The sequence below is a fragment of the Cervus canadensis genome, chromosome 3 (assembly GCF_019320065.1).
Source record: "Cervus canadensis isolate Bull #8, Minnesota chromosome 3, ASM1932006v1, whole genome shotgun sequence".
In the NCBI taxonomy this organism is placed as follows: domain Eukaryota; kingdom Metazoa; phylum Chordata; class Mammalia; order Artiodactyla; family Cervidae; genus Cervus; species Cervus canadensis.
Genome location: NC_057388.1, coordinates 30,123,274 through 30,150,097, shown reverse-complemented (window position 1 = coordinate 30,150,097; position 26,824 = coordinate 30,123,274). Strand labels below are relative to the sequence as shown.

The window sequence follows — 26,824 nt, the reverse complement described above, 5'->3', positions numbered from 1 at the left end:
CAGACTGACCCAGGCATTTGAGGACAAAGTGAGGAGATCTCTCCTGGATCACAACAGAAAAGTCCGTAGGTCCAGGGGACAAGATAGGGGGAGGAAAGGAGAATGTTTGAGCTTACTTAAGCCAAGACTCACAGAACAGCTGATGAAGCACAGTGATCAAGAGCACAGACCCTATAAACCAACCCTTCTAGGTCTGAATCTCTGCTGAACAGCATAAGAGATCTGTGACCAGAGCCCTTATATCCAGCTTCTCCATACCTTAGTCCTTCATCTACAAATGGGGATTAACAGAACTTACCTCACAAAGCTGTTCTGAAGATTAAAACAAGACACTGTACATGATGGCACAGTGCAGGGCACAGTCCTTAGTAAGTGTTACTATAATGATATCATCACGAGGGATATTACTAAAAATACATTCTCCAAATCCTTCCTGCTCTAACTCCTTCCTCCCAGAACACACCATGGTTTTGAATAGTTTTAATACACAAGGTGTGGAGCCTCCTTCAGGAAGCAGAGGCCAGTGGCCCTTCTTACCTGGCAGAGGTCCCCTTTCTGGGCTCTCCTGCTTCAATTATCCACTCAAGGCTCCTGGCCTGAAACTCCCAATTCCAATCTCAAGAAAAGACTCAAAAGGGAATTTTTTTTCTTCCTTTCAAACTCTTGAAGATGAAGAAGCAAACAAAAAGTACATTTATCCAAAATTGAACATGATCTGTTATGGGTAAATTTCCAAACACCAGTGGTTCAAAATGTTTCCTCTCCTCAAGCTTTGCTATTATACCTCACATCACCTTCCCATTTGAAAAGAATACTCAGAACCAAAGTTTACCTCTTTGTCTGAAAAAAATCAGTATTAACTATTAATGTCTAACTGATATGAGATAGTAAAGAAAGAGTGGGTGGATGACTGAATTAAACACCTGAGAAAGCTAAATGAAAAATGATTTCTTTAAATGAATGATAATACTAATCAACACTCAAAAAGCAGCAACATGAAGTAACATCTGACCTAATAAAGACTCACTGGAAGCCCTAAACTCATTCTGGAAAGATGTCTGAAAGAGACTGACACTAATAAAATTTAAAAATATATATATGTACACACACACACACACACACTGGAATATTACTCAGCCATTAAAAAGAAAGAAATAATGCCATTTGCAGCAACATGGATGGACCTGACGATTATCATACAAAGTGAAGTAAGTCAGACAAAGACAAATATCGTATGATATTGCTTATATACAGAATCTTAAAAAAATGATACAAATGAACTTATTTACAAAACAGAAACATACTCACAGACTCACAGCACAAGCTTATGGTTAACAGGAGGGAGGGGTGGGGGGAGGAGTATACTGGGAGTTTGGGATTGACATGTACACACTGCTATGTTTAAAATAGATAATCAACAAGGGCCTACTGTACAACACAGGGAACTCTGCTTGGTACTCTGTAATAAACTAATGAAGAAAGAATCTGAAAAAGAAGAGACACATGTATAACTGAATCCCTTTGCTGGATACCTGAAACTAACACAACACTGTTAATCAACTATGCTCCAATGTAAAATTAAAATTAAAAAAAAGACTCAACAGTAAACTTCAACTTGAGGGAACAAACCTAGGAACCACTTCCAATCACAAACCTCAGAATTCGTTCCCATCAATCCCCAAGTTCAGACTCTTCTAATCTGAACGAGGCAATCTTTCATTTTTCTCTTTTGAAACAGCTATTGGGAATTGATGGAAAAAACCCAAAATTATCTAAAATTCATTTTAATCACTTACCATTTATTAAAAGAACAATCATCATTAAAGAAGAAAACTTATAACACTTTAAAGTACAAATAATACATTTTATTTCATCCCTGAAAACAAAAACAAAAAATCTACACATCTAGTGAGAGACTTTACCTGGAAACGGTATGTAAATAATTTCTTCATATAAAGGCAGGGTACAGGGAAGAGTTTGGAAAGATACCTTTCAAGAAGTATTTTCTCATACTTACTTTAATAAACCATTATAATTATTGCTACGACGTCTGGTAGCACATTGTAATAATGAACAATACAATTTCCAAAACTAAATACAATACAGTCTAAATCTAGAAGCTAGCTGCACTTAGAGAATAAATACTATGAAACAAAGGGCACCATATGGTAATTAAATTTGCAACAAGGAAAATTTAAATAAAGGTGTACTTTGCTCTATGCTAGAATTACCCAAGATCGAGCTCTCTTGTGCTATATATAGAATAGCTGTTTTTCTGAAAAGATAGTCCATCTTCATAATTTAAATTACATTTTAAATGCTCTTAATTATTTTTAAGTGGTCACTATATAAAATGAATATTTGCAACAAGGAAAATTTAAATAAAGGTGTACTTTGCTCTATGCTAGAATTACCCAAGATCGAGCTCTCTTGTGCTATATATAGAATAGCTGTTTTTCTGAAAAGATAGTCCATCTTCATAATTTAAATTACATTTTAAATGCTCTTAATTATTTTTAAGTGGTCACTATATAAAACGAGTATCTACTGTATATCACACAAATCCAACATCTCATGGAGCAGTATGTATTCTATATACTGTAATGCTAACATTTTCCAAACAATTTAATGCAACACAAATACTTTTATTATACACATCTGGCTAAAGTCCTTAAGAGGTCCAGTCTCACAAATATCTCAGTTTCCCCCTCCCTTGCCAATATAATAAAAGCAAAAATTACCCAAATATGGAAATAATGTGCTTTCTTGACAGCATAATCACTCAAAGTTTTATATTTTTAAATTAACGTTCATCTATATGAAAAATCATGAATTAATATTTAATCTCATCATAAAAATATCTTTTACTCTTCAGAATATAAGTATATAAGAAAATGTTACATATGAGATTGGAGATTACTATTTTAATGTTATTTAATTGCCCCAATGTTTAGAATAGTTTACGAACAGTGGCTACTACCCATTTCAAGATTATACTCTTAAAAATGTAAATTTTTTTAATATACAATAATTAACCTTCAGTTATTCTGAAGGGATAGTGCAAATGAAGACATTCTTTGGGTCATCATTTCAAAACACTATTTTCAACATTATACTTCTTTTCTCTCTGCTCATAATCTGAATAACAAAATATAGTAAGTACTGGAAGTAAGCACATTTTCTAATAGTATTAGTCCAACAGTCACATCTATCCATAACAAATGACAAAACGATTCAATAACAATATTCCTCATTTGTCTAAAAAATATGTTATATATTTAAATAAATATTTTGTAGAAATGAATCTTTCAGTGTTTTTGTTTCAACTTGGTCTCAAACACAAAGATTTATACAAAGATCACCTACCTGCTTACTACATCAACCTTGTTACCAAGTTCCCTTTAAGGCTATAGTACAGCATTGAAGAGATGTGCCTGAAAGCAAACTAATAGCTTTTTAAATTATATACAGAATTAAAGTTCCATGAATCCAGCATATTCCTTGAAAATGCGTAGAGCTTTTATTGTAAAGTATTACTCTATGCTAGCCAGTGATTTTCTGCCATAGGATATAATCCATGGTGAATGTAGCAGCACAAGGTGATCGTCAACTGCTATCTAATGCTGCCTGATGCTTTTATCCTTTTATTTGTGGTCAGTGGCACTGGATTCCCACTAGTACCACTGGTAGTGCTAGCTGCTGAGCCATTCACAACAATATAGTCGACTTTGTTCTCCAGCTTTACCAAACGTTGTAAAATGTCATCCAAAAGGACAGCAATTGTTCTTCTTAGATCCGCTAGGGGGGAAAAAAACAAGAATAAATCATAATAAACAGTGATAGAGCACTTAGTATTTGTGCTTTCATAGTTTGACGGGAAACACGAACAATTATTGAATCATCTGAAATATACTAGAGAGAAAGCACTCAAACCACAAAGAGGAAAAGCCTCAGTATTTTAATCAATAGTATCACATTAAGAGCTTCTTATAGGAATTAATTTCAGTTATAAATGTGGGGAAACTCACTTTTCTAATGCAATAAAACAGGTTTAAGGGCTGGTTTAAAATGTTAGTCCCTCTGTAAGAAACCCACTTACTTTGAGATTCTTAAGCAGTCTGTAAAGATGACTGTGGGCTAGGTAAGGTAAAAAGGTAGCTAAGTAAGAAACTCAATGAAATGCAGAAACAAAGAAACCTAGAACCTCCACAGGCTGAAATGTGGGGGGGGCCCAGGAACCAGGGCAGAGCCAGGAACCCGGTTAGTGTTGTACAGATAGTAGTTTTGACTAGCAGATGACAGGGGAAACTATCTCTAATCTCTCTGGGAGGTTAAATGATGTCAGCAGAATTTACCTGGCAAGGATGAAATTATGCGAAGTCAGTCAGAAAGAAAAACACCAATACAGTATATTAACGCATATATATGGAATTTAGAAAGATGGTAACAATGACCCTATATTCAAGACAGCAAAAGAGACACAGATGTAAAGAACAGACTGTTGGACTCTGTGGGAGAAGGCGAGGGTGGGATGATTTGACAGAATAGCATTGAAACATGTATATTAACATATGTGAAATAGATCGTCAGTCCAGGTTTGATGCATGAGGCAGGGTGCTCACGTCTGGTGCACTGGGATGACCCTGAGAGATGGGATGGGGAGGGAGGTGGGAGGGAGGGTCAGGATGAGGAACACACGTACACCCATGGCTGATTCATATGAATATATGGCAAAACTACCACAATATTGTAAAGTAAATAGCCTCCAATTAAAATAAAAAGAAAAAAAAAAAGAATGAAATTATGACCCTCTGCTTCATTTTGAGTTTCTTTTCTCAGGATTCCCAATGGCATCTAGCACATATTAGGTATTCAGTCAGTAACAACTAATATTGCCATTTTTTGTTGATCCTGGACCAAAAATGGCACCTCAACCCCTATCTGGGATCAGAGAAAAAAATCATTTCAACAACAGCTAATAAAATTGCTAATGGTTCTGTTACTAAATCATCAGAAAAAAAAAAATAGGTAGAAGAAAAATAAAGGAGGTAAATTGGACTTCATCAAAATTTAAAACTTTTGGATATCAAAAGATACTATCCAGAAAGGAAAATGACAATCTATAAAATGGAATATTTGTAAATCATGTATCTGACAAGGGCTTAATATCAAGAGCATATAAAGAACTCCTAAACCCAACAACAAAAAATAAACCACTCAATTTTTAAAATCAGCAAAGGACTAGAAAAAACATTTCTCCAAAGAAGATATGCAACTGATCAATAAGCATGTGAAACGATACCAAACATCACATGATACATCACTTTACATTTGCTAGGATGGCTATAATCAAAGAAAGGGAAAATAATAAGCACCAGCAAGAACATGAGGAAGTTAGAATCCTCATACACTGCTGGTGGGACTATAAAATGGCATAGCCATCATGAAAAACAGCCAGGCAGTTTCTTAAAAAGCTAAACATACCATGAAAAAAGTGAAAGTTGTTCAGTCATGTCTGACTCTTTGGGACTGTATAGTCCATGGAATTCTCTAGGCCAGAATACTGGAGTGGGTAGTCTTTCCCTTCTCCAGGCGATCTTCCCAACCCAGGGGGATTGAACCATATGACCCAGAAATTCCACTCCTAGGTATATGCCTTTAAAAAGTGAAAGAATAGACTCAAAGAGATACCTGTACCCCAATGTTTATTTCAGAATTATTTACAATAGCCAAAAGGTAGAAATAACCTAAGTGTCCATCAGTAGGTGAAAAGATCAACGAAATGTGGTATTCACATACAAGAGAATATTATTTAGCCATAAAAAGGAACAACGTTCTCTAATACATGATACAAAATGGACGAACCTTAAAGATATTACACAAAGTAAAATAAACTTCCATAGCTATATGTCTCTATCTTGATTTAGCTCTTATTTATATCTCAATAGGTTTTACTATTTGTATAAATGTGAAGAAAGGCAGATACAAATAAAACTAACCATGTGTACACAAAAAAGAAACACAATTATAGTAAAATGCAAAAATGACTAATGAAAATAAAACACATTAAGTGTTTAAAATGTAAGTCAAAAACTTTTCCTTATTAATATTTTTCAAATTCAAATGAATATTTTTACTGCCACTAACATCTGCTTAATTGTACAAGGGAGAAAAGTTAGAAGTCACTTCTTGATCAAAGCAAATTACTCACTGTAAAATTTTATTATAAAGCCAGAAATAAAACAAGAATGCTTCCTAAGAACTAAAAGCTAATTAAAATATCAGAGCAAATAGCTAGGTAAAAATCATTTCAAAAGCCTCATAAACTCTGTAATTAAGTGTACATTAATTGTTCAGTCTTTTACATTTTTAATACAGCTACCCTCTCCCACTGAATGCTGAATAAATTATATCATTCAACAAATATTTTATTACTTCCCTACTTAAGAGTGCAAGGCACACTGTTTAGATCTCCTGAGCAGATCGAGATGTTCCCATCAAACTTCACATACAAATTAAATGCCTAGGTACATTAAAAAAAAAGCCTAGTTTTTAAGTGAGAAAAGAAAAGCTACATAATGATCTAAGTGCAAGAAGCAACAAATACAAGACTTCAGTACCCTTACCCCCGATAGTGACATCTTGCAAAATCACATAAAAATCACTACTAGAGTACTGATACTGGTACAGTCAAGATGCAGAGTATTTCCTTCACCACAAGGATTCCTGGGTTGCTCTTTAACCCTCACTTTCTTTTCCTTAACCTTCTAGCATGATGGATTAAGCTGACTGCTTTTTGAAAATTAAAAGAGACTTGCATCCCTGGGATAAATGCCACTTGGTAACAGTAATTAATTCTCTGTATATGTTGTTGAATTCCACTTGCTAAGTTTTTCCTAAGGACCTGCACATCTATACTCATGAGGGATACTGGTCTTTAGTTTTTATTATCAATACGGTCTTTGGTTTTGGTATAAAGTTAATACTAGCTTTATAACTGAATTGGGAAGTGTTCTCTCCTCGTCTACTTTCTGGAAATGACTGTGTAAGACTGATACTAATTGCTATTAAAATTTCTGATAGAATTCTCCAATGCAACCGTCTGGGCCTGAAGATTTCCTTTTAGAAGTTCTTAAACTATAGTCAATTTCCCTAACGGTTACAAACATTACCTCACTTTGTATGATTTTCTTTTTACACAAATTCACAGGGTGTGGCAACCTGTGCCAAGGAAGTGTATCGCTGCCATTTTTCCAACAGCACTTGCTCTCTTCATGTCTCTGTCACATTTTGGTAACTGTCGCAATATTTCAAACTTTTTCATTATTGTATTTGTTATGATGATCTGTGATCAGATGTGCAGATATGTGAAAACAGTATGGGGGCTGGAATTCGAGGTGTGAGCCTTATGATTGTCACTGAGTTGATGTAATCTCATGACAGAAAAAAAAAATTAGCAAACAAACAAACAAAAAAAACCCTTTAACAAATGAGGAGTTGCTTCTTTAAGAAATGAGTAAAGTAATTGGTTTACTGACATGGACTCTACTCCTGGTGAAGTTGCTATGAAGACTTGAAATGACAAAAAAAAAAAAAAACATTAAGAATATTACATAAACTTAGTTGACAAAGCAGCAGCAGAGTTTGAGGACTTATTTCAACTTTGAAAGAAGTTCTACTGTGAGTAAAACACTATGAAACAGCATGGCGTACTATAGAGAAATCATTTGTGAACAGTCCACTGATGCAGCAAACTTCACTGTTGTTTTATGTTAAGAAATTGTTACAGCCTGCCAACCCTCAGCAACACCACCCTGACCAGTCATCAGCCATTGACATCAAGGCAAGACCAGTTAAAAAAAAAAATTATGACTTGCTGAAGGCTCAGATAATGGTTAGCATTTTTTAGCAACAAAGTATCTTTAATTACAGTGTATACATTTGGTTTCTTAGATAATGCTATTACTATTGTACACTTTATAAACTACAGTGTAAATGTAACTTTTACATGCACTGTGAAACCAAAAACTTGGAGTGACTTGCTTTATTGCAGTGGTCTAGAACCAAGTATCTCTGAGCTATGCCTGTACAGAGCTATTCAAATTACTTATTCCAAAAAAAAAAAAAAAAAATTACTTATTCCATACTGGATGACTGTACTAGTTCACGGTTTTAGAGATACTAACCCCTTTCATATAAGTTACTATGTTTATGTGTAGAGATGTTCATAGAAGTCTCTTCTTATGCTTTTGATGTTTGCAGGGTCTGTAATGACACAGCAATTTTTCTGTCAGTCTTATTGGAAGTTTGCCAGTTTATTTCCCACTCTTTCAAAGGAAAAGCTCTTTGTTTCATTGATTTTCTCTACTGATTTTCTTTCAATTTCATTTATTTCTGTTCTTATTTTAATCATTTCCTCCTTTCTGCTCTGCTCTGGGTTTCTTTAGCTCTTCTTTTTCTAGGTTCTTGAGGTGGGGGCTCAGATTATACCTTAAGACTTCTCTTTTCTAAAATATGTACTTTTCTAAAGTAAACTTCTCTAGAGTATGTACTTTTCTAAAGTAAACTTTCTAAAGTAAACAAAAAATTGTGTCCCACAATTTTTTATGTTGCACTTTCATTTGGGGATTGTCCTATTACCACTCTTTTGTTTCTAATTTGAGTTCACTGCAGTCACAGAATACACTTTACGATCTCAATTCTTGTAAATTTGTTGAGGTTTGTTTTATGTCTTAGGATAACTATTTTGGTAAATGTTCTATGGACTGTTAAAACCCATGTATATCCCCTGTGTTGACTTCAATTTTAGAATGTAGTAGCTATGTTAAAGATTAACTATTTGGTCTCATTGGATCCAACACAGAACCTGCTCCTGTGTTTCTTCAATGATAAATAAAATGCTTAGAGAATTTGAAAAAAACAATGTATATCCTGCTGTTATTGATGGAGCTTCCATATACATAGGAGTCCACTGCTTAGACTGTGTTCTTTAGGTCTTCTATATCTTTGTAGATTTTCTGCCTAGTTCTATCAGTTTCTGAGAGATCAGTGTTTAAATCCTCAACTATAATTGTGGATTTATCCATTTTTACTTTCAGTTGTATCATTTTTGTAGATACATTTAGGGCTGTTATTCCTTCTGGGTGGATTGACCCTTCTATGATTATATTACGTCCTTCTCTAACACTACGGAGGAGCCTAGTGGGCTACAGTCCACGGGGTCGCAAAGAGTCGGACACGACTGAGCGACTTCACTTTTCTCTAACACTGGTAGTTTTCTTTCCTCTGGAGTCTACTTGATTTGTTATTAACGTAGATATTCCTGCTTTCCTTTGACAAATATTTGCATGAAATATCTTTTCCAATCCTTCTACTTACAGCCAGCCAGTATCATTAAGTTTGAAGTGAGTTTCTTGTAGACAGCACATACTTTGTCATGTTTTATAATCCGATCTGCCAATGTCCTCAAACTAGTGTATTTCTAACACTAATAATTAATCCAATTCTGATATATTAGGACCTAAGTCTGAAATTTCATCTTTTGTTTGTTCTGTTTTTTCACTTCCCTGTTTTCCATTTCCTGCTTTCCTATGGGTTACTTGAGTATTTTTTAGAATTTTTTTATATTTCTGAAGGGTTTCTAAATGTATCTCTCTTCAAGCTTTAGTTGTTCTGGATATTATATCATATACATAATGTACGATAGTCATTTTACCAATCACAGTGATATATAGAAGCTTTACCTGTCTTAACCATCTGTGATCCAGCAGATCCAGCAAAGGGATTAAGAATCCCCAAGGAATCTGACTTTGAAGGTCAGTGGGATCTGAGTAGAGAACTTCCACAGGACTGGGGAAACAGACTCTTGGAGGGCACAACAAACTTGTGCGCACCAGGAAGCAGGAGAAAGGAGCAGGGACCCCACAAGAGACTGAGCCAGACTTGCCTGTGAGTGTCCTGGAGCCTCCGGCAGAGGTGTGGGTTGACAGTGGCCTACTGTGGAGTCAGGGGCACTGACTACAACAGTCATGGGGGCCACAGCATCTTGGCGTAAGTCCTTTTGAAAGAGGTCACCATCATTGCCATTACCCCTAACATAGCTTGGCCTAAGGCCAAGGTACAGGGGGGGAACACAGTCCCACCCATCAGCAGAAAATTGGATTAAAGATTTACTGAGCATGGCCTCCCCAACCAGAACAAGACCCAGTTTCCCCACAGCCAGTCCCTCCCATCAGGAAGCTTCCACAAGCCTCTTATCCTCATCCATCAAAGGGAAGACAGAATGAAAACAACAATCACAGAAAACTAACCAAACTTATCACATGGACCACAGCCTTGTCTAACTCAATGATACTATAAGCCATGCTGTGTAGGGCCACCCAAGATGGATGGGTCATGGTGGAGAGTTCTGACAAAACGTGGTCCAGAAGGGAATGACAAACCACTTCAGTATTCCTGCCTTGAGAACCCCATGAACAGTATGAAAAATGCACAAAGATACAACACTGAAAGATGAACTCCCCAGGTTGGTAGGTGCTCAAAATGCTACTGGAGAAGAGCAGAGAAACAGCCCCAAAAGGAATGAAGAAGCGGAGCCAAAGCATATAGAATGCCCATCTGTGGATATGTCTGGTGGTGGAAGTAAAGTCTGATGCTATAAAGAACAATAATACATAGGAACATGGAATGTTAGGTCCATGAATCAAGCTAAATTGAAAGTAGTCAAATAGGAGATGGCAAGAGTGAACATCGACATTTTAGGAATCAGTGAACTAAATGGACTGGAATGGGTGAATTTAATTCAGATGACCATTATATCTATTACTGTGGGCAAAAATCCCTTAGAAGAAATGGAGTAGCCCCCATAATCAGCAAGCGTCCAAAATGGAGTACTTGGGTGCAATCTCAAAAACGACAGAATTATCTCTGTTCGTTTCCAAGGCAAGCCATTCAATATCACAGTAATCCAAGTCCATGCTCCAACCACTGATGTCAAAGAAGCTGAAGTTGAATGGTTCTATGAAGACCTACAAGACGTTCTAGAACTAACACACACAAAAAAAGTCCTTTTCATCACAGGGGACTGGAATGCAAAAGTAGGAAGTCATGAGATACCTGGAGTAACAAGCAAATTTGGCCTTGGAGTACAGAATGAAGCAGGGCAAAGGCTAACAGAGTTAAGCCAAGAGAACACACTGGTTATAACAAACACACACCATCTTCTAACAACCCAAGAGACGACTCTACACATGGACATCACCAGATTGTCAATACTGAAAACAGACTGATTATATTCTTTGCAGTGAAAGATGGAGAAGTCCTCACAGTCAATAAAAGGGTCCATAATGCAGTACCTGGGTGCAATCCCAAAAATGACAGAATGATCTCGGTTTGTTTCCAAGGCAAACCATTCAGTATCACAGTAATCCAAGTCTATGCTCCAACCACTAATGCAAAAGAAGCTGAAGTTGAATGGTTCTATGCAGAACTACAAGACCTTCTAGAACTAACACCCAAAATAGATGTCCTTTTCATTATAGGGGACTGGACTGCAAAAGGAGGAAGTCAAGAGATACCTGGAGTAACAGGCAAGTGTGGCATTGGAGTACAAAATAAAGCAGAGCAAAGCCTAACAGAGTTTTGCCAAAAGAATCCACTGGACATAGCAAACAGCCTTTTCCAACAACCCAATATACATATACACACTACTGAATATAAAATTGATAATCATGACCTATTGCATAGCACAGGAAACTCTATTCAGTACTCTCTAATGACCTATATGAGAAAAGAATCTAAAATAGAGTGGATATAAGTATAACTGACTCACTTTGCTATGCACCTGAAACATAATATTATAAATCAACTATACACCAATAAAGAATTTTTAAAAGATTAAAAAAAAAAAGTCCCCAAGAAAAAGAAATGCAAAAAGACAAAATGGTTGTCTGAGGAGGCTTAACAAATAGCTGAGAAAAGAAGAGAAGCAAAAGGTAAAGGAGAAAAGGAAAGATATATGCATCTGAATGCAGATTTCCAAAGAATAGCAAGGAGAGATAAGAGAACCGTCCTAAATGAACAAAGCAAAGAAATAGAGGAAAAGAACAGAGTAGAAAAGACTAGAGATCTCTGCAAGAAAATCAGTGATGCCAAGGAAGCATTCCATGAAAAGATGGGCACAACAAAGGAGAGAAACAGCAGGGACCTAACAGAAGCAGAAAATATTACAAACAGGTGGCAAGAATACACAGAATAAATATACAAAAAAGATCTTGACCCAGATAACCATGATGGTGTGATCACTCACCTAGAACCAGATATCTTGGAGTGCGAAGTTAAGCAGGAGTTACGAAGCATCACTACGAAAAGTTAGTGGAGGTGATGGAATTCCAGTTGAGCTATTTCAAATCCTAAAAGATGATGCTGTGAAAATGCTGCACTCAATATGCCACCAAATGTGGAAAACTCAGCAGTGGCCACAGGACTGGAAAAGGTCAGTTTTCATTCCAATCCCAAAGAAAGGCAATGCCAAAGAATGTTCAAACTACCATACAATTGCACTCATTTCACATGCTAACAAAGCAATGCTCAAAATTCTCCAAGTGAGGCTTTAACAGTACATGAACCAAGAACTTCCAGATGTTCAAGCTGGATTCAGAAAAGGCAGAGGAACCAGAGATCAAATTGCCAACATCCGTTGGATCATCGAAAAAGCAAGAGAATTCCAGAAAAACATCTACTTCTGCTTCACTGACTACACTAAAGCCTTTGACTGTATGGATCACAACAAACTGTGGAAAATTCTTCAAGAAATGGGAATACCAAACCACCTTACCTGCCTCCTAAAAAACCTGTCTGCAGGTCACGAAGCAACAGTTAGAACCAGACATAGAACAACAGACTGATCCAAAATTGGGAAAGGAGTACATCAAGGCTGTATACTGTCACCCTGCTTATATAACTTATATGCAGAGTGCATCATGCAAATGCCCGGCTGGATGAAGCACAAGCTGGAATCAAGATTGCTGGGAGAAATATCAATAACCTCAGATATGTAGATGATACCACCTTTATAGCAGAAAGTGAAGAGGAACTAAAAAGCCTCTTGATTAAGGTGAAAGAGGAGAGAAAAAGTTGGCTTAAAAGTCAACATTCAGAAAATTAAGATCATGACATCTGGTCCCATCACTTCATGGCAAATAGAGAAACAATGGAAACAGTGACAAACTTTATTTTCTTGGGCTACAAAATCACTGCAGATGGTGACTGCAGCCATGAAATTAAAAGATGCTTGTTCCTTGGAAGGAAAGCTATGACAAACTTAGACAGCATATTAAAAAGCAGAGACATTACTTTGCTAACAAAGGTCCACAGAGTTCAAGATACCATTTTTCCAGTAGTCAAGTATGGATGTGAGAGTTGGACCACAAAGAAGGCTGAGTGCTGAAGAATTGATGCTTTCAAACTATGGTGTTGGAGAAGACTCTTGAGAGTTCTTTGGACTGCAAGAAGATCAAACCAGTCAATCCTAAAGGAAATCAATCTTGAATACTCACTGGAAGGACTGATGCTGAAGCTGGAACTCCAATAGTTTGGCCAACCTGATGGGCTGACTCATTGGAAAAGATCCTGATGCTGGGAAAGACTGAAGGCAGAAGGAGAAGGAAGCAACAGAGGATGAGATAGTTGGATGGCATCACCAACTCAATGGACATGAGTCTGAGCAAGCTCCAGGAGATGGTGAACAGGGAAGCCTGGCGTGCTGCAGTCCATGGGGTTGCAAAGAATAGGACATAACTGAGCGACTGAATAACAACAATCATCTGTGATGGTTCATTTTGTGTCAATTTGGCTAGGCTATGGTAGGTAGACAAATCTACCAGCCTGGATATTGCTGCAAAAGTATTTTTTAGATGGGATTAGCAAGGCTCAGCAGTAAAGAATCCACCTGCAATGCGGAAGCCACAGGATACTCAGGTTTGATCCCTGGGTCAGGAAGATCCCCTGGAAGGGGGCATGGCAACCCACTCTAGTATTCTTTCTTGAGAATCCCATGGACAAAGGAGCCTGGCAAGCTACAGTCCATAGTGTCGCAAACAGTCAGACATGACTGAGACAACTTAGCACAGCATTTAAACCAGTAGACTTTCAGTAATGTAATTACTCACCAAAATGTGGGTATACTTCATCTAGTAAGCTGAAGACGTTAAGAAAAGACTAAGGTTTCTGGAACAGGAAGAATTTTGTCCCCAGACTGACTGCCTTCAGACTCAGGACCTAAACATCAGTTCTTGCCAGAATTTTCAGCCTGCCCTGAAGATTTTGGACTTTCCAGGCTCCACAACTGTATAAGCAGCGAATTTCCTAAAGTTTATCTCTCCCTCTCCTTGATTTGTTTTATTCAGAATTTGAAAATCTGAATATGCCATCCTTTTACCAACTAGCTCATTTATAAGATACTGCCTTAAATATTTCCTCCACATAAATTTAGAATCACATCAGGCAGTGTTATAATTTTTCCTTCAACTTCAACAATTTTTGCTTCAGTTTAGAAAAATCAAGAAGAAAAAGAACCTAGTGACCTACCCTTATTTTTATGTACTGTGTCTTTCTTTCCTTCCTGATTGTTCCAAGTTTCCTCTATTTTTATCATTTCTTTTCCATTGAAAGAACTTCTTTAGCCACTTCTTAGAACTTTCAAGTCTGCTGGTGACACTCTTTTCCTTCATCTAAGAAACACCTTTGATTTCCCTTAATTCCCAAAGGATATTTTTACTGGGTACAGAATTCTGGATTAAGAGTTCTTTTCTTTAAGCACTTAAAACAAAATATGCCAAAAACCAACACAACATTGTAAAGCAATTATCCTCCAATTAAATATATATATACATATATATGCCACTTATTTCTAGTCTTGATGGTTTCTGATGAGAAATCCACTGTCATTTGAATTGTCTTCTCATTTTAAGTGTTGTTTTTCTCTAGGTGCTTGTCAAACGATTTTTTTTTTTTTTTTTGCCACATCACACAGTTTGTGGGATTGTCCTTGACCAGGGATTGAAGCTAGGCCACCACAGTGGCAGCCCGGAATCCTAAGGTCACCAGGTTAAGGCCAAGTGTTTTTATTCCTAAGTTGCTCTTTTAAGTTTTCAGAAGCTTACTTATAATGTATCTTGGCATGGACTTTTTTGACTAATCATACTTGGGGTTCACTCAGCTTCTTGAATCTGAGGTCTGTGTCTCTTGAAAAATTTGGAAAGTTTTTGGTCTTAATTTTTTTGAACTACTTTTCCAGCTCTGCCCTCATTCTCTTCTTCCACAAAAGTTACATCTTTTGTTATAATCCTACAGGTCCCTAATGTGCTGGAATTTTTTTTTTTAAGTCTATTTTCTCTCTTGTTCAGGTTGGGTAATTACATCATTCTATATTTCAGTTCACTGATTCTAGCCTCTGTTCTCTCCTTTCTACTTTTGAGTCAATCTGCTAACTCATACTTTTCATTTCAGTCATTGTATTTTTCAGTCCAAAAATTTCCATTTAGTTTTTCTTTATATGCTCTATTGACCTCCTAAGACTTTCTGTTTCCCTGTTGAGCCTTTCTGTTCTTTCACTCTGTTCTTTGTCCTCATTAATTCCTCACTAAAGCATTCAATCCTGACTGCTTTAAAATCTTGTTCAGGTAATTCTAACATCAGTCATTGGTTATCTTTTTTCATTCAGTTTAAGATTTCCCTGGTTCTTGGTATGACAACTGATTTTTATTTGTAACCAGGACATTTATATATTTTATGATGAAAGTCTGGATCTTATTTAAACCTCCTACGTTAAGTAGTATTCTCTGATACCACTGTGGCAGGGCAGAGGGGTGTCACCTGGCTACTGCCAGGTGGAGGCAAAAGTCCAGGTTCCCACTTCGCCTCCACTGCCACCTGAAGGTGGTGAGCTCTTTGTCACTGCTGGATGGAGGCAGGAGTTCCAGGCTCCCCCTCCCCACATACTCTTCACTGACATTGTGATGGGGACTGCTCCTTACCACTGGGCAATGGTGGAAGTCTTCACTCTCCACTCCTCTGACATCACCCCCGAGGGAGGGAGCTGAGCACCTCATTACTTTGTAAGGGTAGAAGTTCTAGCTCCCCATGTGGTCTAGGAGGAGTCTGGATGCTCTGTTATAGCCTCCCAAGGGTGGGAGTCTGTGTGCCTCATTTGGCCTTTGATATGTGGGTGGTATAGTGGTAACTTTCTTCTGTGGTGTCTGGCTGGAGGAGAATGGTTTACTGTCCAAAAGTTTTTATCTTGCTAGGCTGCCCCTCTTTGGCTACAGAGTACAGGCTTCTGTTGGGGTTTTGTTTGTTTTGTCTTTGTCTGTGCCTGGTTCTTAATTCTCAGAATAGCATTTAAATATTAACACTAAACTGTTCTCCAATTCTCTGAAAATATTTGGTGGAGTCCATTTTTTAGCAACAACAACAGATGGTAAAACCAAAACTCTTAAAAGAAAGTAAGGTCAGACTTTGGGTGGAAAAGCCTGAGGTGATAAAAGATGTGTTGCTGTACATTCAGGTGTAGGAAACCACAGGTCAACTGCAAATGTTCTCTAACAGTCACTGGGCATCAGAACAATAACCCCAAATTCACTGCTCTGCACAAATCACAGAATCCAAAAAACGTTACATGGGAAGAAACATAAGCTTTTTTTCCTTAGAGAAAACTGAGAATGTTAAGCAATATTCTTAGATATCTTTTTAAGACACCTTACAAAGAAATGATGATATCTTAAAAAGAAAGTACAAGTTACTCCTCAAAATTTACAGACAGTAATCTTAAAGCTGGACTGATCTGTCCATGGCTTTTGCAATAGTAACAATTCATTGTAGACCAACATTTAAAAAAATATATTAGCTTGTGTTTTGTTTGCCAACTGGGAAAATTACATTATATAGCTCAAGGGAAGATCATTCAATAAATATTATTTTGACTGACTAGCCTTTTTATATGGCAGCAACAAGAGGCTAAATGGTTTCTATTAATGACTGAAAGTTCAAGTTCACCAGAACTCACGAAATTCTCATCTTACTGTAATTTATATTGCCATTTCAGATTAGTGGCGCAAGGAAAGAATTCAAATAATGAAGCTGAAATAACTGGCTACCTAGTCTGCAAAAGAGAACCAGCATCTCTCATTGTTTGCACCAGAAATCCCAACTGTATTACAGACGTGTGTGTGAGCTTGGTTGCTCGGTTTTGTCTGACTCTTTGCAACCTCGTGGACTGTAGCCCGCCAGGCTCTTTTATCCATGAATTTTCCAGGCAAGAATACTGGAATGCATTGCCATTTCCTCCTCAAGGGGATCTCCTTGACCCAGGGACTGAACCTGAGTCTCCTACATCTCCTGCACTGGCAAGCAGATTCTTTACCTCTAGCACAACCTGGGAAGCCCATATTACAGACAAAAATGTTAAAAAAAACAAAAAACTGCAGTATATTACAATGTAAGTTTTAGAAAAAAAAATTTAAGCATATAACTAAGCTATAAAAGATGATAGACATGTTTTACCATATAAATTTTTTAAAACAATATACCAAGTTATTAGACAACTGATGAATCAGAGCAAAACCAAATGCTACATATACTGACAGCGTGAATGTCTTTATTAAAAAATCAGTCAAGTAATTTCCCTGCAGAAAAACTGACAAAGGATACAAAATATTCCCTCTTGTATGTATAAGGAATACAAACAGCCAACAAACTAGAAAATCTTTCAACCTCTCCTGTAAACAAAGAAATGCAAAAGCAAACAATTAGATGCCATTCAAAAGTAAACAGAACTGGTGTAGTGTGGAGAAACTGGCACTTCGACAGTAGTGGGAGAATGGAAATAGGAAGGCACACTGGCAGCACAACCCTGGAGGGCAACTTGACACGTGTCTGTTAAATTTAACATGCATACCCTTAGCCGAAAAATTTCATTTTGAGGAAATCCATCCTGCTGAAACAGTCACACCAACATAAAATACCCACACGTGTATTATTCACACGTATATTTCATATACACACACGTATCACAGCACTAAATCCAACATACAAAGTTAGCAACAAATGATCCATTACTACAGAATAAGCAGGGGGAAAAGGAACCTTTTAAAACGAAACAATATTAAGTCACTAAAAAGGATGAAACAGACTATCTGTAATAACATGGAAAGGTATCTATAATCAAGTGAAAACAAGAAAGTTACAAACTAGCATATATAATACAATCCCAGTTTTGTTCAAAATGTGCTGGATGATACGTCTGCAAACTAGAGCTGGTTGGTTATCTGTCTTTGTAAAAAAAGTTTTACTGGAACATAGTCATGCTCATTTACTGAAAAGAAGACCAAATGACCCACAAAGCTGAAAATACTTACAATTTAGCCCTATAAGAAAAAGTCTGCTACTCCCAATATATACCAAATTAATTGACATTCTCTCTCTCTCTGTTCTTTTACTTATCTATGGTGTATATTTCTGTAATATTTGAATGCTTCTATTTTTTATAACCAGAAATAAGTAAAAAAAAATTTCAGATCACTGGTAAATACCATGTGGTCATTAAATGATGCAGGTATATATTCATTGACATTGTACTAGCTCCACCATATATTTTAAAATATAGTTTAAAAGATACCATGTGTATATGAATCTCATTTTGCTCTTAAAACTGAATTGTTATACACAGCTATGCAGCATAGCACAGAACAGCTACCTTTAAAAATATCAGTTATTCTGCTCAAGCAGAGAAACTTTTTTTCAAGTATTTCTCTTGTTTCAAAAGAATTGCTTCTTCACATTTCTATCAGCTTCCTGGGACTAAACAGGATGCAAAACAATGTAACATTTAATCTGCATCTGCCACTAGTACCCCTATCTCAGTTTATACCAATTCCATCTCTAGTCAACATATTTGATTCCCAAGGGCCAATGCAGACTAACCCTCATCACTTCATAAAAATCATCATAAAGAGGAGAATAAAAAACAGTGTCCAGGGCATTCCCAGATAAAAATGGTTAAACTCAATAAAGGCACTTAAACCTTTGCTGACTCTAGATACTCCATCAAAACAGTAAAGGTGATTCTTTTTCACTCTCTTTTTTTTTTATGCACACATGAATGAGGCCAAAGATAACAAGAAAGGAGACAACAGCAACAAAATTCCAGAAGCTGGAAGCAGATGGATGAGACCTGGGGCTTCCCAGGTGGCGTCAGTGGTAAAGAATCTGCCTGCCAATGCAGGAGGCACAAGAGACGCAGGTTCAATCCCTGGGTCACGAAGATCCCCTGGAGAAGGGCATGGCAAACCACTCCAGTATTCTTGCCTGGAGAATTTCATGGACAGAGGAGCCTGGTGGGCTACAGTCCATGGAGTCACAAAAAGTCAGACACAACAGAGCAGGCACCCATGGGGAGGAATGGCTACTTTGTGTCCTGGACAACTGACTTAGCATGCCTGAAAAAGTTGGATCTTGAAACGGAAACCAAAAAACAATTGAAAAAAATAAGAGAAAACAAAGAGCAATTCATTTTTCTCCATAGAAACGCAGTGCAAATGGCCCAGGAGCTGCTCTATCAAGTACTAATGAAAATAGGAGTAAAAAAGGAACCAAAAACCGAAGGACTGGATAAAAACTGATTTATAAAGAAATCTGATTGCTAAATTTTCTCTACCACACCAAACTGGGCAGTGGCCCTTCCACCACTGCAGAAAATCTGAGAGGTATTTTTGGAAGCCAGTAAAACAGCTGAAGACCTGGGCACCACACTGAAAACTGGAGGAGGAAGTGAGAGTTCACAGAGTGAGTACTGAGGCCACTCCTCCCGCCACACCCTTCTCCCCGGCTCAGAGAACAAGTGTCCGCTCCCAGAACACTTGGAGGCATAGATGGCCTGCAAGCGTTGGAAGACACTAGAAGCCCTTCTCTAAGGAGTCTGACCAGCTCAAGAGAAAAGACCTAAACATACTGATATTCAGTTCAGTTTAGTCGCTCAGTCGTGTCCAACTCTTTGCAACCCCATGGACTGCAGCACGCCAGGCTTTCCTGTCCATCACCACCTCCTAAAGCTTACTCAAACTCATGTCCGTAGAGTCGGTGGTACCATCCAACCATCTCATCCTCTGTCATCCCCTTCTCCTTCTGCCTTCAATCTTTCCCAGCATCAGGGTCTTTTCTAATGAGTCAGCTCTTTGCATCAGGTGGCCAAAGTACTGGAGTTTCAGCTTCAGCATCAGTCCTTCCAATGAATATTCAGGACTGATTTCCTTTAGGATGGACTAGTTTGATCTCCTTGCTGTCCAAAGGACTCTCAAGAGTCTTCTCCAACACCACAGTTCAAAAGCATCAATTCTTCGGCACTCAGCTTTCTTTATAGTCCAACTCTCACATCCATACATGACCACTAGAAAAACCATGCTGCTGCTGCTGCTAAGTCACTTCAGTCATGTCCGACTCTGTGCAACCCCATAGACGGCAGCCCACCAGGCTTCTCTGTCCCGGGGATTCTCCTGGCAAGAATATTGGAATGGGTTGCCATTTCCTTCTCCAATGCATGAAAGTGAAAAGTGAAAGTCAAGTCACTCAGTCGTGTCCAACCCTTCGGGACCCCATGGACTGTAGCCTACCAGGCTCCTCTGTCCATGGGATTTTCCAGGCAAGAGTACTGGAATGGGTTGCCGTTTCCTTCTCCAAGGAAAACCATAGCTTTGACTAGATGGACCTTTGTTGGCAAAGTAATGTCTCTTTTCAATATGTTGTCTAGGTTGGTCATAGCTTTTCTTCCAAGGAGCAAGCGTCTTTTAATTTCATGGCTGCAGTCACCATCTGCGGTGATTCTGGAGCCCCCCAAAATAAAGTCTCTCACTGTTTCCATTGTTTCCCCATCTATTTGCCATGAACAGACACTGATACTATAATAAAAAAAACTGGGGCACTTCCCAGGTGGTCCCGTAGTTAGGAACCCACCTCCCAGTACAGGGGATACAGGTTCTAGTCCTGGTCCGGGAGGATTCCACATGCAGCAGCAAGGCAGTTAAGCCTGAGCACCACAACTGCTGAGCCCACGTGACGCGACTACTGAAGCCCAAGCACAGCAACAAAAGACCCAGCACAGCCAAAATTCAGTTCGTTAATTATCTGCTTAAAAGGGAAAGAAAAATTTAGCTGGCCTCTGTCCCAGGATCCTGGGAGGCAGACTCTGAATGCCAGGAAGTTCCTGGCTGATTGTCTTTGTTATTCATGGTGGGCCCAAGGAATTGCACTTGATATTAACATATTATTGAGCAGAGACAGATTAGCCCCAGAGGCATTAGTTTCTGCAAAAACCAACCCGGGTCAATAATGTGTTAAACTGGGACTCTTGGTGCGCCCCTAGATAGTGTGTACCGAGGTGACTCAGAATGGGCGCAAGCCATTCAGAAAGACCCATCTTGTGATGAGAGGGTTAGGGCTTTCCAGTAGGGGAGAGGTGAGGGAGACTGGGAAATTGAGCTCAACCATGTGGCTAATGACTCAATCAATCATACCTCCACAATGAAACATCAGTAAAAACTCTGGACCCCAAAGTTTCGATGGGCTCACCTCACTGGCAATACTCTTAATACTGACACACGCCAACATGCCAGGAGGGCAACATGTTCTGATTTCATAGGGAGAAAACAACAGAAAGTTCGCATCTGGAATCCTCACAGACCTGCCTTGTTTGTCTCTCCCTTTGGCTGATTCTGATTTTCATTCTGCTGTAATAAAACTGTAACAGTAAGTATACTGCTTTCAGTGAGTTCCATGAGCTGATCTCATGCATTATAAGCCTAAGAGGATAGTGGGAACCCTGGAACTTGTAGAGAGCTGGAAAAAAAAGTGGAGATGACCTGGGGACACCCAAACTTACAGCTGGTGTCTGAAGTAAGGGCAGTATTGTGAAGGATTATGCCCTTAACCTGTCAAATTTGGCCGAATTACAGGTAGGTAGTGATCAGAAGTCACTGTAAATATGAAGGATACTCCCAAACAAATGACCCAGTCAGATCATCTGAGTGAACACCACTCAGCAACTCAGCATTTCCCATCAAGGTTTTAGTGTCTCACTCTTTAAGAACACTTCAGAAAAGTTATCACTAATTAACCTTAGGGAAATAACAAAAGCGGAGCTCTTAGCAGTTAAAAATGAAAGAGACAAAATGAAAAATTCCATATAGAACTGAAAATACTGAGGAAAAACTTCAACAAATAAAGCAAAAAGACAGAGGTGGAAACTAGGAAAGCAAATAAAGGGGAATTAGGGGACCAATTCAGAGGGCCCAAATGCTGAATAACAATTGCAAAAAGAAAGAATGAAAACAATGTGCAGGGAAAAATCAAATAAAAAATTTTGGAAAAATATTCCAGAATACAGGATGTAAGTTTCGGGATTTTAAGTGCCCACCGAGGTTCCAGCACATGAATCCATACCCAGGCACATCATCAAGAAATCTCAAGACAACAAGGTTCTACTGCATAGCACAGGGAACTACATTCAACATCCTGTGATAAATCGTAATGGCAAAAAAATGAAAAAGAAAAAACAAACAAACAAACAAACAAAAATTTAAAAAAAAAATGAAAAAGAATATGCATGTGTGTGTATAAAAACAGAATCACTTTACAGAAGATGTAAATCAACTATACTTCAATAAATTTTTAAAAGAAATTTCAAAACAACAAAAATCTTATAAGCACCCAAAAATAAGTCACATATAAAGATTGAAGAACCAGAACAGCATTAGATTCCCAAAAGGACAATGGAAGCTAAGAAAGAAGAAAAAAGAACAAAGCCTTTAAAATCAGAGGGAAACTATTTCTAACCTAATACCAAAACTGTCAGTTAAGCATGAAGATAGAGGGTAGCAACAAAAAAACACTTTTCAGATATGCAAGGACTTTGACCTCCTTTTCTGCCTTTCTGAGAAAATTCCCAATGGGTCTGTTCCCCCAAAATGAGGGCTTAACCAATAAAGGGGAAGTCACAGGATTCTAGGATACAGGAGATCCAACACAACAGAGGGAAAGGGTACCCACGGGATGCTGGTGGAGTGAGATCCTAGAACAGTTCAGTACTGAAGCCTAGAGAGGAAACAGACCAGGCCAGAGCAAATCCAAAGGCTCTAGGAAAGAGTTCACCCAAGAAAAAAGTGGTAAAATACCTAATGTGTCTGAATATACTGAAGGAGATTTAAATAGCCGTGGGGATAGAAAACTAGGCAAAGAAATAAGAATTGATCCTTATAAACTTTATTTCCAGGGGAAAATACAATTGTACAGACAAGGAAAAGTAACCATAATGTATTATATGGCTCAGTAATATTAATAAATGCCACCAACACAGTCATAATAATACAAGCACTGAATACTATTCCAACCAAAATTATGATGGGCCAGGAAGCAAGTGTGTGTGTGTGAAAGTAGCCTAGGGTGGGTGGGATGCAATTTGGAGGAAGAAAGAAAGCTGAACTCTCACCTTGTAGTGAGAAGTAAACAGATAATTTCTGTAAGTGAAAAAGTCAAGAAGTAGCTCATAGAACATGCTATTCAGAGGCATGGATGTAATCACCAAATACACCAGACTAAATAATTTTAAATGGCTGACTCTAAGGAATGGGAAATTTGAGAGCTGTTGGAGGTGGTAAAAACTGCCCTTTCACAATTATAACATGTTTGCTTGTTTAAATACATACATGTATAATTTTAATTCAAAAAATACTGAAATAGTCCACACATTCACATACACACACCGTGATCTAGCTCTTCTCTTTAAGTCTTAAAGGCAAGAGAGAACACGACACATAAAGAACTTAAAACACAGCGGCAAGCGGGATGTGAAAAGGAGAACGGCAACAAGCACACTGGAGACGCTGGCAAAGGCTGCTTCTTAGGAACTCACGGACGCCGTGCAATTGATGAGCTATAGGAATGTGGGACCCCTGGAGGAGGAAACGGCAACCCATTCCAATGCTCTTGCCTGGAGAATCACATGGACAGAGGAGCCTGGCGGGCTACCGTCCATGCGGTTTGCACAGAGTTGGACACAACTGAAGGGACAAAGCAGCAGCAGTAAAGTGGCAATCAGGAAAAACGCAATATGAACTAGGGATGACAACAGTCCTGATTATGCAGGGAAAAGTCATTATATTAGGGATACATAGAGAAATATCTAGCAGTAAAATGCCACAATTTTTATAATTTAAGTATTTTCCAAAAATTGGACAAAGCAAATACTGCAAGATGTTAGAATTGTTAAAACCTAAGTGATGTATTATTTGGATATTTATCAGGTTTCTATTTGTCAGTACATTTGAAATTTTTCATAATAAAAAGTCAAGACAAAATTACTTTGTGAACACCTATGCATGAAGTAGTGAGTTGGATCTCCATGATTATCATTAAATGGGGACAGGATGAAGAGGAGAAAACCGGGAATATTCTATGGTTATCTTACCATATCCTGCCATAGAAGCGCCATTCTCGACATCCATTGTGTTCTTATTTTCCTCTGCTAGGGCTTTAACATATTTTTTGCTTAAATCTAGTATTTGCTCACGTAACTTGACACTGCTTTGATGTCTTGGTCGTTGAAAAATATAGTGCAGTAACATCAATCCCCAAAGGAGTCCAAATACAAGCAAGAGTAAACTCAATTTCTGGGACATAGATTTTCTTGAGATTGTAAAAACCATTTCTGAGGAACCAAACAGACTCAACTGAAAAATGGTACCTAGAGGCAAGTCACCAAGCAATCAAGACGTGAAAGAAAAAAACTCCTCCTCTAATGTATATTCTTCATCTTCAGCAAGGTTGCCTCCAACTCACAATTAACTCTGTAAAATTGAGAAGAAAAAAGGTGATTAGTCTTAACTATATCAGTAATAGAATAGACAATGATAGATTAAAGAAGGGATTCTACAAACAGTTTTCATTTGGAATTGTATTGTCTTCTTTTTTATAATTTTCTCTATCACTAAATAAGCTTCCAGGTCTTTTATCAGCTCTGTTTACACAGCTCTTCAAAAATTTAAACTAGAAATAAACGTCAGTTCATTAGAACTACCTGGAAGAAACGCCACGATGGTCATGAAACTCTTTGAATAACTTCTCATCGTCTGTAACTAAAATGATGAATATATAAGATTTATAGAGATATCAGTCTCTTCAAATACAAGTCACCAACCTAAATGTGTGAAAGTTATTCCTCCTTCTCCTTTAAAAAAAAAAAAGTTGATTCCAAAATGAAAGTCAGAAATAGGAAAGGTGAAACAGACTGGAAGATCAAAATGGCTGACTGAAAAGCAAAACAAAACCCTCAATAAGTATGCCAATATGTCACTAGAAAATACCACTAATGACAACGGATAATCTTAAAAAATAACCAACCTCAGATGAAAAATAAGTCATAATTTCTAAGTTTATACTTTTAAGTTTATGCCAGACATGACAAGCACTAACTCTCTTTTTTTCACATTTCCAAATTTACAATTCTAAACAGGTATGTATTTTTATAATTTGAGGAAAAACTGAAAGTTATACTTCAGTTTTTTAAAAGAGACAAAGTAATAACAATCAAGGAATCATAAACATCTTAACAGTAATAATGTGCCCAAAGGGTCCAGTGAAGAAAACTCTTCAATTATGTCTAATGGGATAAAATTCTTCAGGGAGAAATATATCTAGAGTCCAAAAAATGCATTGTACAGCTTAATGAAAATAATCCCTAAGAACTTTTTAACTTTCTAAAGTAGTATGGGCAAATAAAACACACTAATTCTAACCTATTTAACTGAAGTAATAAAATCTAGTTTGAGGACAGTAAGACTAGAAGTAAATATAGTATCAAGGAAAGTAAAGCATTCAATCACTCTCAACACATATTTATGAGCCAGCATATATGCTAAGCAGCAGGAAAATCCTGTTTTGCCCTAGGAATTTGATTTCTAACATAGGTGCTTTCAAACCTTTTTGAAAATAAATTAAGAAAGTATTTACTCAATGATCTTATGCAAAATATCAAAATACAAAACACATATAATCAAAGTTTTTCTAGCAAATGCATGTGTGCTGAGGTATGCTTAAGGGGGAGATCTATTGCCCTGCCAATTTTGGTTCAGGAAATTCCCATTCTTACTTTACTCCACCCTGCCACCCAGTCCCTGACACACGTCCAGTAAATTCTGGAGCTCCAAGGTTTGAAGGACACCCATCTACTCTTACTGAAGTATATTCATCTTTCCAAACCTCACTACAACCATGACTACACCACCAACTAGGTATGTTAATTACTATGTAAAGCAATTAAAAATTAAAGAATTAACTCATTTTCTAATTTTCTTCTGCTTTTTTCTTCAGTTACCATGCATACAACAAACTCCTTCAGAGTTCACTGAAACAATATCATTAATATCAATATTGGATTACTAAATTTTGTTTAATGAAGTAAGGTAAACATCACCTAATATTTTGTTCTACAAAGATTTTTACGTTTAAGTTCAGAAAACAGAAATTCTGGGTTCCCAAGCAAAATTTAAAAACATTCTTTCATATGTGTAAACCTTCCTTCATACATCTTTACAGGTGCTTATGTCTTTTCAAGTTTGACCTGAGTGCTAGATTATCCAACCCAGTACCCAGTGGAAAAATCAACTGGGAATCTGTCCGGAAGCAGTCACAACAGGGTTCTAAAGGTGGCATGCCCACAAAGCCAGAAAAGTGACATTACCAGAGAACTGAGAACACAGGCCTGAAGGTATTTTGGCAGGTG

The 26,824-nt window shown here is 37.6% G+C and overlaps 1 protein-coding gene across 6 annotated transcripts in view; it reads right to left on the bottom strand.

Moving 5' to 3' along the window:
• Positions 1 to 1,850: 1,850 nt before the first annotated feature.
• CCDC126 (coiled-coil domain containing 126) overlaps positions 1,851 to 26,824 on the bottom strand; it is a 40,740-nt gene continuing 15,766 nt past the window's right edge. For 5 of the 6 annotated variants that reach the window (XM_043462843.1, XM_043462844.1, XM_043462842.1 and 2 more), the window contains 2 exons: positions 24,512 to 24,890; positions 1,851 to 3,798 (listed from right to left, as the gene is read on the bottom strand). In XM_043462843.1, coding sequence (XP_043318778.1) covers positions 3,614 to 3,798; positions 24,512 to 24,749 — 423 coding nt within the window. In that variant the 5' untranslated portion in view covers positions 24,750 to 24,890 and the 3' untranslated portion in view covers positions 1,851 to 3,613. Of the gene's footprint in view, positions 3,799 to 24,511; positions 24,891 to 25,120; positions 25,179 to 26,824 lie in introns of all 6 variants that reach the window. The other variant, XM_043462845.1, reaches the window with a different exon arrangement.